General features: G+C 40.0%; 1 protein-coding gene across 3 annotated transcripts in view; it reads left to right on the top strand.

Annotated features, from left to right (window-relative positions):
- Positions 1–11,309: 11,309 nt before the first annotated feature.
- MYBPC1 (myosin binding protein C1) overlaps positions 11,310–15,597 on the top strand; it is a 69,204-nt gene continuing 64,916 nt past the window's right edge. For all 3 annotated transcript variants that reach the window (XM_040061533.2, XM_040061532.2, XM_058420161.1), the window contains exon 1: positions 11,310–11,450. In XM_040061533.2, the coding sequence (XP_039917467.1) occupies positions 11,426–11,450 (25 nt within the window). In that variant the 5' untranslated portion in view covers positions 11,310–11,425. The remainder of the gene's footprint in view (positions 11,451–15,597) is intronic.

Here is a 15,597-nt window from a genome sequence, read left to right as displayed (position 1 = left end):
CTTGAATTCCCAGAGGGCCTCTTCCTAGGTTCCCCCCAGCACCTGCACCAGGGAGCACTGCTAGGTTGAGTGGTATCAGTACCGGGGGGGAAGCACACCTGTGTGCAGATGTGTGTTCTTACACCAGAGCTGTGTGATGAGTAAGGCTGACTGAACATGTTAGTTGTGTCATGCTGCCTTACAGTAGAGCTACTTCACTTATTCAGTCATTCATGTCATCTTCAATCTAAAAATCCCTTTATTTTTTAACCTAATTTGTGACCCAAGAGAGACTTAAGTTATCAACAAAATCCCTCCAATTTTTGGTACTTTACGGTGCTTTGAATTTTTCACTATTTTCTCCTTCTTCATGACAAATTGTGTTTAATGTTCTCACTCTCCCAAACCCTGAAGGTGCCATAACCCAGATTTAACTTTCTTTGCTTGCATCTATTTCATCCTACCCATCACAACACAAAATGTTTTCTTTCACGACTCCCTCTTTCTCTGAGACCTCTGGTAGAAACAGAATTACATTGTACTTGTAGTTTGTGAGTCTTTCATCTTGTTTAAAATCTTCTTTGAGCCTTTATTGTCCTGAAAAGACTAAGTCTCTCTGAATTTTGAATATGTGTGCCAATACACAGACATCTTACAGACACCTGCCTATCAGGACAAAGATTTTCATCCTGAGATTTATACAACTGCCAAGTCAGGATAAAGCTGACCTGTGCGGTGTGCGACAGACCTGCAAGGCAACAGGGAGAAGGACACAGGATGTTGACTTTCTAAGCCATTGTATAAACTGCTCAGTTCCTGAGGATACCATGTCTACTCCAGTTGTTGTCCTCATCATCTTTAAGTGATGGGGAAGCCAGAAGCAGACTTCCCCCAGTTAAATTATTTTCATTATCACTGGTAAATGGAAATTGAGATTTTCACCCATTTTCCTTGGTTCTTTAGGTATGAACCCTACAGCAGAGACAGGATGGTCCAGGGTGACAATGATAGAGGGAAGGATTAGAAATTCTGCTCTTCGTATTCACTATTAAGCAGTAAAAACTCTCTTGGCATACCGTACTGATGTACTCTATTTTCAGTACATTTCAGTGTTGAGCACTGTCCACCTGAACTGGCCAAAATGCCCATAGAAATGGTTCATGAGGAAGACTCATGAGGAAGAATTATTGCAATGAACTGTCTGGGACTCTGGCTGGTTCCTTTTGAGTGGGAAAAGGGCTGGACTGCCACTGCCTTCTGGAGAAGTTTGTACAAAAAAAAATTTTCGACTATATAAATGACCAGCTTACTGCTGATATATTTCAAGCCACAGAATTTTAATTTTTTTTAAGTTTAACTCTTGAAAGAAATAAGTTTGTCATGCTTGTTAAGGTGCCAGTAGATAACTCACAGTCTTTCTGCTTACACAGTTCATGTTCAGGGAAAAAATCCTGTGGAAGAAATCCCAGAAGAGCAGTTCAGCTGGTAATAAGGAAGCAGTGATGGCATAGTGCACAAATGCTGTTCAACCCTGTCTGGGTTTCTCATGTGTTTGTATTGTTATGGTTCCAGACTGCTAATACCCTAAGCCTCAGGCTCTAACTTGAGCAGGAAGGATTTATTTCTGGAAGAAGAATTTTTCCCATAGAAGAGTGCCTGCAATACCAACTTTTTTTTTTTTTAATAAAGCATAAAAATTAAATTTAAAAATTGCCCCGAAACATCACTGTGTCTTTGAGAAAGGAATAGTCAGACCCCAGACTGTAAAGTCTGTACACTGAGATGCACTGCACTGCCAAAAGCGTGTCCAGGAGGTGGAGGTGGAGAAGAGATGGAGCTGAGTAGCTCATGTCTGCACAGATGAAAGGCTTTGGCTCACACACAATTCCAGGGGAGCACAGCCACAGCCAGGGTGAAACACCAAACTGGGCTGAGCTGCTGCAGCCGCCCAGGGAGAAGCTGCACAAGCACTGGGGTTTGGTACACATGAGGCAGCTGTGAGGAGCCTGTGGAAGAGGGGGGGAGCGCATGAGAGGCCTTACTTTTTGGTATCCAATATATTGTTGCAGTTATGAGCCTATAAATGTCTCATAATCATTAATCCCTTTGAAAGATGCATTGAGAGGGGCTCTCTGGGTGTCTGCACTGGAGCATTGATATATGGGCTGGTCACATTAAGGGGTGCCACCATCAAATTCCAAAATACCTTATCCTAAAATTGTCTGCTGCATTGCCCTGTAAACCTTTGATAAGTGGTGGTGCCTCAAGCTAGGTGTCTATAGTGCCACCACGGGTGCCTGCAGTTCCTAAGTCATCTGAAAGAGATGGATTTGGCACTGATGCCCCAAACACTCCTCAAGGGCAATGGAAGGCTGTGGTGGATACCAGAGGCAATCCCAGAGGGCTGTATGGGATCATCTTTAAGCAACTGAACTGAGACCTGTGACCAGAACTCCACTGACTCCATGGCTGGAAAAGTTGAGTTCAGATGCAGAAGCTAGCACTGCACTCCGTAAAACTTAAGCACAAGGGATCCCACCCCAGAGGGAAGTGCCTGTTCTGAATGTCATATGTGCAGCCCAGGGCAAAAGTGAAATATTTCCCCCTGGGATTTCTCTTCCAGGTTTTGAAGATCCAGGAAGCAGCATATACCTCAGACTGGGAGTCAAGGACAAAGAAAAATCACATCTCTGGGCTCTTGTCTTGATCTTGATCTTGAGGTACTTGATCCAGTACCTCATCTCACATGGATGTTCAAATACCATTACTTATCTATGTTTTTTCTTTTATATGTAAAATATTATTTCTAGACTATTTTAACTGGGCTTTTTAGCCTACTTTTACCAGGGTGTTTATGAAGCTTTGTTAATGCATTAAGTCCTTGCTAACTGATTGTAACTGTCTTTTCTCATTTTCAATCTTACCAATGCATGTAACTTTTTGAGCTACAGCCTATCTTTAAAATTACTGCTGGATGATGTCCAAAACGTTTGAGTTAGAATCTTTTATACATGGGGTTTCCCCTAAGGAAATCTCCTCGTCACTTATTTAAAAGATATAATATGGGCTAATATGCAGCTAAGTGCTGACTCAGAGTGAATAGAGGTTACAAAGACTTTGGAAACGCTAGTGTAGAGAGGCACTGTGTCCATGTTAAATCCAAAAGGTGTTCATAAATGCAGCTAGGGTGGTGCCACCACGTTCTTGTCATTCAGCCATTTAGATTAAGTGTGTAGATAAGTAGTGTAAAAGATGAGATTTGTTAATGCAGAAGGGGGAATGTCATTCCTTTTACATAATGTACATAGGAAGATTGTAAATCACCATGACCTGTCAGGCTCAAGGAAAACTACAAAGTTCTGAGGGCTGGCCGGGTTCACAGAGCAAATGACAAAAACTGAATAAACCTTGGCTTTTAGTGAGAAGGTCAAGGCCTTGACCAAGGTGGAGATTCATGGCTGATTGTTGCAGATTTGCTTTCAGTCCTGCCTTTTCAATCAAGTTCCTGCAGGCCATCAATGGGACTCCCCAGTGCTTCACTGAAGTTTGGAAGTAATTTCACTTTTTTCATCCAATACAAAGGAAAAAAGCTTTGGATAAATAAAGAAAATCTCTCCATGGAACAGATGCTTTTGGAGTTAAGAGATCAGTATACAATAATTCACACGTATCTCTATTATCTTCCAGAATAGGAAGTGGATCTTTATAAACTGTGGACCTTGGACACAACAAGGATATAATTTCCTGTTAAACTTAACACTATGTGTGTGTAGGTTGCAGCTAGGAGAGATAGTCCCACTCTCCTGCTGCCTGTTCCCTTTTCCTCATGTCTGGTGATCACAGGGCTGATAGAGGGCATTGCTTCAGCCTGCTCAGCCAGCAGAAATAAAGTACCTCCTGCTCCAAAAGAGCCAGATCTGCTCAGACCAGTAAGCAGAACTGACTCATCCTGCATAGCTCCAGCACAACAAGGAGGCCTCCTTCCTGAAAAAGGAGAAAGAGAGAAGGGAAAGGAGAATGGGCCCATCCTGACTGCAGCAGTCCACAGCAGCACCGGGTGATGCGTATCAGGGAACTATACCATGAATATGTCAAATAAATTAGCCAAGTGTATTATACTGCTATAACTATAGTGCACTTATGCTAAGAACAAGTGTTTTAATAGATACAAGATAAGAGCAGCCCCAGCACTTGGCACCTTTTATTCCATCTGTTCACATGCAGCAGGATCTTTCAGGCGGTGTAGATAGTAATGATATATCATAGCAGCAACTCAGATAAGGTTCCGCTGTGCAAACTGGGACTGACGCACACTCCATAGGTTCCCAAAGGAAGCAAAAAAAGGTGTGATGACAACTGTGGGCTAAAAGAATGGGATATCAATCTACCAAGACAGAACTAAGGTATGTCCCAGTTAAGGAAGCTGCTTAGGATGATGTGCATGAACTCCTTTAGACACCTGGGAATTGAATGTATTTCTGTTAAGTACCTTCATAGGATTATTATAATGCAAGTGTTACCTGAGATGGTAGTAATCTGAATAAGAACAGCCACTTTCACAGTATTTCCAGGCTATCAAATTGTTAATGTCAAGGTTTTCAGCCCCTTGATAGTGGGATCTCAACATTTTTCTTTGAATGTTAATGAACTTTGACATTTGGGTTTAAATATGTATCCATCTCGATGAAGTTGTAAAATTTGTAAGTCTAAAAGATTTAAATTTCTAAAGGAGAGTAAATAAAACAAATTAAATAAAATAAATAAAGTTTTTTTTAATATCAATATATTTCTAATACTTTCATTTGGAGGCCTTGTGCAAACATTTCCTAGCATGGAGGGTGTGTATCTTTGGGTACAATAGGTACATGCAGAATATTGGAACTAGAGCATGTTAAAAGTAACCAGTAGGGAAACAGACCTGGAAAAAAGAATTTAGGAAAAATCTGTGCTATTGCTGAGCTAGTTATGGATTTCAGGTCTTTTTAGGGCTAAATTTCTACAACCACACTTTTGAAATTTTTCAGACTGCTCAAGTGACAGATCAAGTGAGCTTAAAATAATTTAAAATGAATCCACCCGCTTCAGTGGTGAAATGATTAGCTATAGCTATAGCTATAGCTATAGCTATAGCTATAGCTATAGCTATAGCTATAGATATAGATATAGATATGTATGTATCAGAAAGCAACCAAAAAAAAGCAATTCTGAGAGATGAGCCAAGATCAGAGGCCTTGGTTTTCAATGGTGAAGGGATGTTTACCTCATCCCAGGCCTCACTGGCCAGTGCTGGACACACTGTCCCAGGGTGACACACCACAATCTGCTGGGTCAAACCATGTGCTCTTTGTAAGCTGTTGAGGTAACTTCACATGCTTAATGAAGAGGTCAAACCAGGACCAAAGAAACCTCTGCTTGATAACCTGCATCAGGCATTCCCAATCAGACAGATTCCAATAAATTAGACCATGTAAATACGGCCATGGGCCTGGCTTACCTAGGTACAGCTCAGGTGAGGGGTTGCTCCCAGTTTTACCTGTGGAAGTAAGAACAAAAACCTGGGCTACAAAGTCTCTCTCCTCTCCTGGCTGCATGGTTGTCTTTCAAATTTCCTCCTAAAACCAGAATGAAATAAGGTCTGCCTCTCTTGAAAAGAAGTGGCAAAGTTCCCATTGCTTTTCCTTTCTTACTGACCCTCATCCTAACTTTTTCTGACTGATCCAGCCAAGCAGTTGACAGAAAGAAGCTGTTCTCCTTCCTCCTCCTGCTGTCCTACCTGCTGCCCTGACCTAGGGACCAGCTCTTGACTTTGGTGCTGAGTGCCTCAGAGCGCTGGAATTTACTGTCAGAAAGGAAACACTCTGACTGCTACAGGACACCACGGGGCATGTGTTGCTTACACAGTAATGTCACCCTCTGGGTCATTGTAAGCAGAAGGTAAAGCTGACAAGTGGTGTTTATCTGTCAACGACATCTTGTACATGCCTTGAAGTGTCTCCAAGCCGACTGCCTTGGAAAAAAAAAAATCCAGTGTAGGCTTTAGAGTTTAATCTTCCCTCATCTTGCTAGATAGAGTAAGGCCCCATTTGTGGATGCTACATCAATATAGAAAGTATTTCTTAACAAAGGTCATGTCTCATTTACGTGGAAGAAAAGTAGAGTGCATGATAGGGTAGCAGAGTTTTTTCCTGGCAAGTCTACAGCGCAAGGCTGTGATCAAATCGACCTGGCCAGGTAAATCCAGGTGTCTTTCATCAACACCAGGAAGTTCAGCTAAGACACCAGGCAAAAAGGAATGCCTTCACAAATTAGATGGGGTCTTAAAAGGTAACAGATATTCTAAGACACAACATTCTTCCCTTGCAAAAATAGAAGTTCTGCATTTTTTTGTTTGCGCATTTTTTGGTTGAACACTTTTAGCTTTCCACTTGCCAGCATGGTACAAATTGAAATAATGTATTTGTTACTTTTATTGGTGGAAAACAAAAAGAATTATCAGCAGATATCATATATCACTGATAGCAATAAATAAATTCACCAAAATCAATAACATCATACCTATGATTTCAAAGATCCCACATGGCAAAGGCAGAATTTGAGCAGAGAATGTCATCACTATGATGCAATTCTGCTGTAGACATGGAGCATAAAGGAAAGTTTCTATCCTGACAATACTTTTGCCTCACAGGAGAGGATTTGGGACTGGGATGGGCCTTGGACACTGTCAAACCTCATAAATGTGTTTATGAGCTCCTCCTGATGGGAGGAGAAGCTCATCTGCTACTAGTTTTCATCCTTCATCCCTCATTCTTGGGCTCTGTAAATAACTGTCTCCCAAAGGATCCAAAGCACCAGATATCAAGGCTGATGAAAAGACTTAAAAGTTTTATATGAGACTTAAAAGTTCTGGATTCTTCATTAAGAGCAAACCCAAGACGCTGTTTATTTTTTAATATAAATACATATTAGTGGACTGGGAATCCTTTCCTGTTCTCATCTACACTGATCATTTTTTGCCTGGCATTCTTATTTAAATTGATCAGCTTTTCTCAACATCAATAAAAGTCTTAAGTGGGAAAATTTTAAATAGAGAATCTCAAGTTGGAAGGGATCCATAAGGATCACAAAGTCCAAATTCCTGCTCCCTACAGAAATACCTAAAACTAAATCACATGACTATGACTTGGTTAAATACTTTGGTCAAAGATCTGTCTCTGAGGTCTTCTGGGAGTGTTCTGATCCTTTGGCTCAGTGACAAGATGAAGATTTTTCTCTGGCAACAAGCAGACAGGCATCTAATGGAGTAGAGACTGAAGTAAGTGAGAGAGTTCAGTCCTTGAAATAGCAGCAAATATGAGGCTATTGATGCAGATCTAGCAGCTGCAACTGTAAATACAGCTCTGGATGTTTGACCAAAGGAATTTATTAAAAACAGACAGGAGAGAATGATTTAATTATCTGACGTGCTGATTAGCAGCCATTTGGAAAGTGCTCAAGGAGTTGAAGAGAATTAAAATAGGATAGTCATGCTTTGGAAAGAGACCACAGAAGATTAATTGAGGCAGGCATGGAAGGGAAAGGCTCAGAGCGTTTCACATGTTTGGCCCCTGAGGTGGTGGAGGAAGAGGGCTTATGGTGGTACACAAAAGCCACACTGTGCTGAGGATAAATTTTGTTCAGGAGACATTCACTTTTTGGGACGGGTAAAACACAAGGGCACAAGGCAATGTGTGGAAGGAGAATAGCAAATTATGAGAAGGGACATTTCCATGCAGAAACATGAGGCAGCCCATGCAAACAGGGGTGCTTTAGCAGTAGTGTGAGTTAATGAAAGGATGGCTGGGGATGACAGAGCCTTTAGTTCTCTCTGCTGAGTTGCAGAAACAGGAGGTGATAGGCTAGAAACAAGGTGGAGCTCAGTTTTTTCCACCTCAGAATTTCTGTGAAGGCTTGGCTCAGTCGTTTGGTAAATATCGCTGTGGCTGAGTCCAGAGGTGGTTCATGGCCCTTCCACTTGCTCAGAAACCACGTGTTCAGCACAGAAGAGTCAACTGCTTCCTCTTCTGGTTCAGCTCCTTCGCAAGATGAGTTGTGATCAAATCAGATGAGTGGTAGCCATACACAGGAAAGAAGAGCAGGATGGCAAGAAAAAATGGTAAAAAATTTAAACTTGATAAAATGAATAGAAAAATGCATTTAGTAAAAAAGAATGTACAGATTGTATGGATGGATAATTGTAAGCATGTTTAGACATCTCTGTGATCAAAGAAGCATAAACTTAGAAATGATCACCAGGCATTTCTTTCTGTTCCGTATTTTTCTTTCTTTTTTTTTGGCAGTCTTAATGCAACCTGGACAACTGTTGGCCAAAATCAACTTATCTTTTCTATGCTGTGATAAGGCAAGCATACACTCTAGCAATGTGGAAAAGAAGTACAAGGATAGCAGTCCCAGTAGCACCAAAGTACCAATCGTTGCATCACAAGCAATAGTTGTGATGGTATTTGTGCAGGGAATAAAATATAAACTGAAATGATTAGGTTGTTTTAGATCAGAAGGTGAAATACCTGTAGGTGTTCGAGGCAAGGACTCAGCTGGGAATTAGACTGAAACAAGTAAAATATGGATTATTTTCTTAGGAAATAAACTATGTTCCCTGTCCCAGCCAGTGCTGAGGTACACTGAGATATCACAGTCTAAATCTACCCCAGCAGCACCTTCTATTATACCACTAAAAATTACATTACGGGAAACTTGCAACGCAGGAAAGTTTTATCAGGGTAAATGAAAACATGACATAAAATGCAATGAACTATGCAAGTATAATGTAAGGGTAGGAAAGAATGAAAGGATGAGCAAATTTTCAGATGGCTGCTGCTTTGCTGTTTCAATTTACTTCATGTCGCTGGAGAGCTTTTGCTTGCACTCACAGCTGGCCCTTACAAAATAGAGACCTATAGAAGCACAGATCTTTCCATTGACTACAAAGGCAAATATAGTACTTCACTATTTTTTCTACTCATAACCAATCTTCCTTGCTGCGTACCAGAGGTTATAGAACCAATTTAATTTTTCTGTCTATGCCTGTACCTGTAAATAAAGCAGGGCTAAGGTGTGATTTCAAGTGTTGTCCTATGGTTACAACCCTGGGGGATGGTTAGGTGCTCCCTGGTATCAGTTTGAACCAGCATTCTCCCACCTGCACCTAACCACAACTTCAGCACATCCAATAGCCATTCCCTGTATAAATTTTGACTGCAGTCTCACAGTTTAAGGATGGAGAGGAAGTTTTGCTGTGCAGATGAGAATGCACTTTCAATTGGCCCAGCAAATATGGTCTCAGTACTGATTCATTCAGTAGCATAGAGGTAGACTATGAATTCTGTCAACCTGAATATCCTTCTTCCTCTTGCTGTAAAGGAAGCTCTTTAAGGCTGTAAGGATAAGCACCTGCCACCAATCCTTTCTCACTGTGAGATTGTAGTGGAGGTCCTCTCTAACCCATCGGTACTAGAGTGTGACCATGGTTTAATCCTGTTTGTATTAACAGGAATCTCCAGAGGCATAGTTCTCAGCACCTCTTGGCACATGATGGGTGGAATGCAAAGCAAAATATCTTTGCATCTTACAAAGGGCCACTGAGAAAACACCGGGCTGGAGAGCATCAGCAGCTGCTCCTCATCTGCCTCTGGTTCCAGCCACCACAGAGTTCGGTGCCTGGATGCAGGCAGAAGAAAGGGGAGCAATAAAAAGTGATGTCAGCCATGTTATTATGTCTGTTCATACACTGCTTCCCTACTGCATCCCCTCCCACACAGAGGGACAAAACCTCCAGTTACCTTTCCAGGGCAGTGCTCTTTCCTTTCCAAGGACAGGAATTATTTCAGTGATACAAGCAGCTTTACCTTGATGATGATGTGAAATAAAGGAGGAAGATAGCTTTAACAGTCCTTGTTTAAGTTCTTGTAGGCAGAAGTCTTGCCTATGTCTGTATTTGACAGGCACATGAATCAGTCAAATGATAAGCACCACAATGAGCAGAGCAGAAAAAATCAGATTATAGTCTTAAGAAAAAAAAAAAAAAAAAAAGCCCATCCTTTATAAGATGTCTATAACAAGGCTAAATAGTCAGGCAAAAAACAGATTGCAGAGGAAACCCTCATGCATTGGCTATGGAATAACCAGGCACATGACTACTATTACATCTCCAAATCCTATTCAAAGATGTAAGATAGGTTTTCCATACCTTTTGGGTGCATTCATACCCAGTGTTTCCAGCAGCTTAGTTCTGAGCAGTCTTTCTAGTAGCTTAGTTCTTACTGATACCTGATTAATGGTATGAACCTGTGCTTTGATAGCATGAAACCTTTGAGGACCACCTCATCTACTGCGCTAATTACTACACTTTTGTCTCAAAATCACAAAAGAGCATACGAAAGTAAATTCAAATACCCTCTGATTCAATTGACCTGCCTTTTTTCTTGCCTACATGTTTGTAGTTTGTGTGGGAGTCTAAGAGGAGGGCAACCCAGTGGCTTAGTTTAGTGGTTCTGTGCGTGTGCTACAGATAGGATTTCCATTCCATCTGTCTGGTTTCCTGGCTTGGCAAAGGCAGGCAGTGTTGGATCTCCTGGATGAGTGGAGAAGAGAATATCTCAACTCTCAGCAGCCATCTCTCCAGTTAATGAATTACTCATGCTGAAAGGAACATTATAGTCTCTACCAATGCCAAAATGAGAGTGGCTACAGGGAAAAGACCCAAGAAAGTGTACCATATGTAAACAGAAGGGAAATATAGAGTATCTTCACTGCTGAAAACAGGAGCACAATAATACTTTTCATTAATACTTTCATTAATACAAAGAGAAATACTCTACTTCTCACTCTGGTTTTGCACACCATATTCTCTTAAAGTAAAAAAAAAAAATAGGTTACAATGCAGGCAAGCTGCCTTTGCCTACTTGTCACTGTTATGTTGTGGGAAGAAGCAAAAATGTATACAAGCATTTCCTGCAAGTTTTGCAGGCAGGAGGGGCTCTTTAATAGCATGGCAGTCACTTTTTCTGCCCCTGTCTGCGTGTGCATACGTGTCTGCATGTTACAGAGAGGGACACAGAGAGCAAGCTGTGCAGCTGAATTTAGAAAGTTATAGATGTTCTCATCAGCCCCATGCAATGCAGCAGAGATTCCTTCCAAAAGCCAAGGGAGCAGAGGCTGCAGACAACAGATGTGAAGGGTTTCCCATAACTGTCAATTTTCAAAGTGTTTGCATTGAAAAGAGAGGAGGTGCTATTTTGATTGATATTTCAGCCGCAGTATATAAAGCAGAGGAATTCTTCGTACCCTCTGCTTGTCACACTGATCTCACACACTCTCCGCTGGACTTGGGGCTACTTCTTTCTACATCTGAAAGGCTGAAACTCTCTGGGATTAAAGAATCCTTGTAACAATGCCGGAACCCACCAAGAAAGATGGTAAGCACGACAGAACATTACCTGAGCATTTCTTAATTACAGGAATTATGAGTACGCACACACAGCAAACACCTCTTAGACCACCTTGCAGGTATCAGCCACAAATGGTATTAAGAACAATAGCCACTTAACATCACTAAATCATTAGAGATCACTGATCTTTTTAGACTAAGAAAGGGCTTTCAGGCAGGGCTATAGCACAGATTGTTTCAGGCAATAAACTGTGACTATTGAGAAGCTACTTGATTGGACAAATGTAGTATTCATTTTTTAAAGATGACAGGGTTTTTGTAGTGCAATTTGTGGATTCTTTCTTCTAAGCTATCAAAACTCTGGGAAAGAGGGGAAAAAGCATTTCTTATGTTTTAAAGAGTCAGAACATTGATATGTTTTTCATGCAGTTTTCTAACAGCTGTTGAATGGGAAGGATGTGATTATGAAACAGTTTTACGGTTCTGGTGAAAATATATTATATACATCTAAATGCATAAGTGAAGAATGTAGTAAGTTATTCTGTACAGCTCAAATTGGAATAATTCATTTTTCCGCATTACAGCAATTATTATTTTGTGTTTCAGAAGGATAGTTACACTCAGTAACTTTGGCCCCTTCTGTGGTGCTATTAAGTTCATAGCAAAGAAACTGAATATGTAATTTGCTACTGAGACACAGAATTGTCCATTGAAAATTTAAGCTAAATAACCTTCTATTTACATTATTTCTATAGCTCTTCTTGTATTTTTCTTTCAAATCTGTATGATTTGGTAAGAATTTTTGGTGATTATTTTTTTACATTGACTATATAAAGAGCTTTTGCAAAGCCATAATATGCAGACTCGATGTGTTTTTCAAATACTGGTGAATATTTGAAACTTATACATGCAGCTTCCCTAACATGTTCCCAAGTGCAAAACTGAACTTAATCTTTAAGGTAATCTTTAAGGTATGGAAAGTATAGAAGTAATTAATTAGCATTTATTTCCCATCAGTCTGGAAATATCTTCTAGGCTGATGTGTGTAGCTTGAATAGGTGCATTTGATTTAACACTGATCAGTAACATTGGCTTTTAACAAGTTTACAAACATTTTACAAGGCTTTTTTGAAATATTTTCTGGTTTCATGGAAGGCAAGAGCAGAGAAACCATCAGGAACTTTACTCATTTTTGGCACCGTCTTTGCCTGGGGACACATGAAAACTAAACTTTTTGCACGACTGAGTCTTAAGCAAGCAGTGTTGACAGACCAGTGTGATCACTTTACTTACTGGCCCTCCTCAGTGCTCGAGGACAATGATAGATGAAGTATCCTTCTGAAAATAGTTACACCAAGTGCATGTATTAATACAAGAGCCTAATCCTCCATATCAAACCTGGAGCCAAGCCCCTTCTAGAGTGTCTTATTTGTAATTCAAATTATTTACACATGTATTAGGTGTCCTTTTTATTTGATCTGTTATTTGACTGGGTATTATACACTTTAATCAGAATGCATTCTGTGGCTGTCAAATCAAAAAAAACCCAACCCTAAAATATTTATGCACTTTCAAAAGATATGTGCTTTGAAGAAAATTAGTTGGGAGGCTCATGTTTCTTATTCTGTTTAAAATTAGATTGTTTCAAAGATGTTCTTATAATGCAGTGATTACCAATGCAGCTCCATGTTCGTGTTACTAAATAAGTTTAGCAGCTCTGAACAATGCTATATTGACAGTGGAACAAATGTGATTTTTGATGACACAATATTCAGAAAGTAAAATTTATTGAAGCATTCTGCCTTAATAGAATTCATGAGTAGTGAACTCTGGAGAAGTGATACAATTGGGATGTACAGTGGTTGTTCCTTATTGCATCCAGTTTATTTGCAGCCAGGAAGTCAGGGAAGTAACAGGTTTATATCATTGTACTTTAGGGATTAGCTGCTTCCTAAAGATTTTTTTGTTGATCTAGAACTCCCCTGAGCTGTTGACTGTAAGTTATAAGTGTGAGTACCTACTGTCTTAGTGGCAGGAGAATTTGGTACCAATAATAGTACAATACTGCTACTCATACAAGCTCTACCCATACCAGCTCTACCAGTTAGAATTCAAATCCTCACATGATCATCAAATGCCTGTTCTCATGGTAATGCTCAAGGCATCAAGGGTTGAATTAATCAATCAAGGTGAACCTTGGACTGACTAATTCTGGAAATTACCACTGGAAGGACTGTCTGAGAAACCTTTGGCGAGTTTGTTGAAGGACTACAGTAGAAAACAGAGGGGGAAAAAAATGAGGCTTAAGGTTTCTGCATTGCATAGGCACCTAAGCATGGTTCTTCCAACACTTCTAACAGAGGCAACCTCCTTGAATTATCCCATACTCCTCATTTGCATGGGTCCTGCTAATTAAAAACAGGACACACAAACAAGTAGTTGAGAAATCAGAAATTGGCTAACACTAGAATGTTTAGAAAATCTCATATTTGTGGGATTTTATCACTTTAGTCCCTGAAGTACATAGCTTAATTTTTCAGAGACTGCTGTAACAAGTTCCCTGGCTTTTTTTCAGGCCAAATGGTCTTTGAGCTATTTTAAGTTTATTAGATTAACAAAGTGAGAAAATTCTTGACTCGGTGACAGTGTAGCCTCACAAAGCACTCTTAACAAATAGGATAACCAAATTAAACACACCACTCAACTTAGAGAAGGTTGCTGGAGAGCTTCAGCCTGATGGAATTTGTCACTGTAGAAACAGGCTTCCATGACTAATTATTTAAGGCCTTTATGGTGCTCCTAAAATGACGAGTCCTGGATATAATCAGCTGTAGCTTCTGTGTAGTAGATGGTCATGGTGTTGTAGGACAGTTTTGTCTTATCTGGCTCAAAATATATGTGCAAGGTGGAGTTTACATCAATGGGTTAACTGATCCAGTGGATGACTAGAGTGTGACTGAGTTGCCGAAGACCTTAACCAGTGCATTTAAATTTAACAGCCTTTAGCTTTCCTGATGACTAATAAAATAACCCTCCCTCATATAATTACTTCCTGCAATTTATTGCAATCACTCAGTCAGTCTTTCCTCTCCCCCTTTTCCTTTAACCAATACTCATAATAAGAGCTGCTCATTAATTAGGTGCCCTCTTAAGCTGTCACAGGCCATGGCATTTGGACACGCTTTTGTAAAAGTGCCAAGTCTCTCAAGAGCAACCTTTTCAAACTATTTGTGGGCATCATCCCACAGGGACAGGTGCAAGTCTGTCCCCAGTAGGCAGCCCTGTAAATTTGCCTTATTTATTCTCCCCAGTCTAGGAAATAACTCGTGGCCATGAGTTAAGCGACCATTCCAAATTTTGAGCCAAAGCATTTATCGACTGTCTGCCAACTTCATTTTGTAACTGTTTGCAAGCTCTGCTTGAATGATGACGCCTGAAGCATCCACATTTTGGCAAGGAATCAAAGTTAAAATCAGTGTGTCTACTTTAGACAGCGTTTGAGTAAAATTTTATTCAACCTACAAATAGCATAGATGTAAAAGTTGTGAAGAAAACTACTTGCATATACTGTCTCTTAGAAGAACAATCTGTAAAACATGAAGCAATTTGTGAAAAGAGGCAAACAGATAAATACCAGTGCAGACTGCTTTGGAGATATGGTAGCACTCCATGAAGACACCCGGTAGAAAGAGCATTTACTTCTATTTACTTTTAAACATAATTAGTTTTGCTTCATTGTGGGATTTTCTTTTTTATTGTTATATTTGCATTATATTTACAATATTCTTAATAATACGACTGTCTGGTATATCAAGATAACAGTCACTGTCAAACAAGTCACTTAGTCATATAAATCATATAAATAGACATGTAGAGCAGCATTCCAGTGGAAAAATAATCTAAGAATGAAGGTCGGTTAAGAGGTAATTGACGTCAGATTTCTTTTAATAACATATTTTCAAGGTTAGACAATTTATCATAGGCAAAAAAGAAGCTGAATGGGATTTCTGCTTCACCATACAGATTTGGCTTGTGTGAAAGTTAAAAATGCTGATGGAAAGTTTTCCTGAAAATTCAAGATCCCAGCATGTGAACATTTTTCAACACTGTTTGGTGCTTTCCATGCAGAAGACTGTACCTGTATAACCATTTTATATGGCAGCATGGTGGGCAGT

This window comes from Hirundo rustica, chromosome 4 (genome assembly GCF_015227805.2).
Source record: "Hirundo rustica isolate bHirRus1 chromosome 4, bHirRus1.pri.v3, whole genome shotgun sequence".
Lineage (NCBI taxonomy): Eukaryota > Metazoa > Chordata > Aves > Passeriformes > Hirundinidae > Hirundo > Hirundo rustica.
The sequence above is the reverse complement of the archived record's forward strand: the minus strand, read 5'-3'. Positions and strand labels throughout refer to the sequence as shown.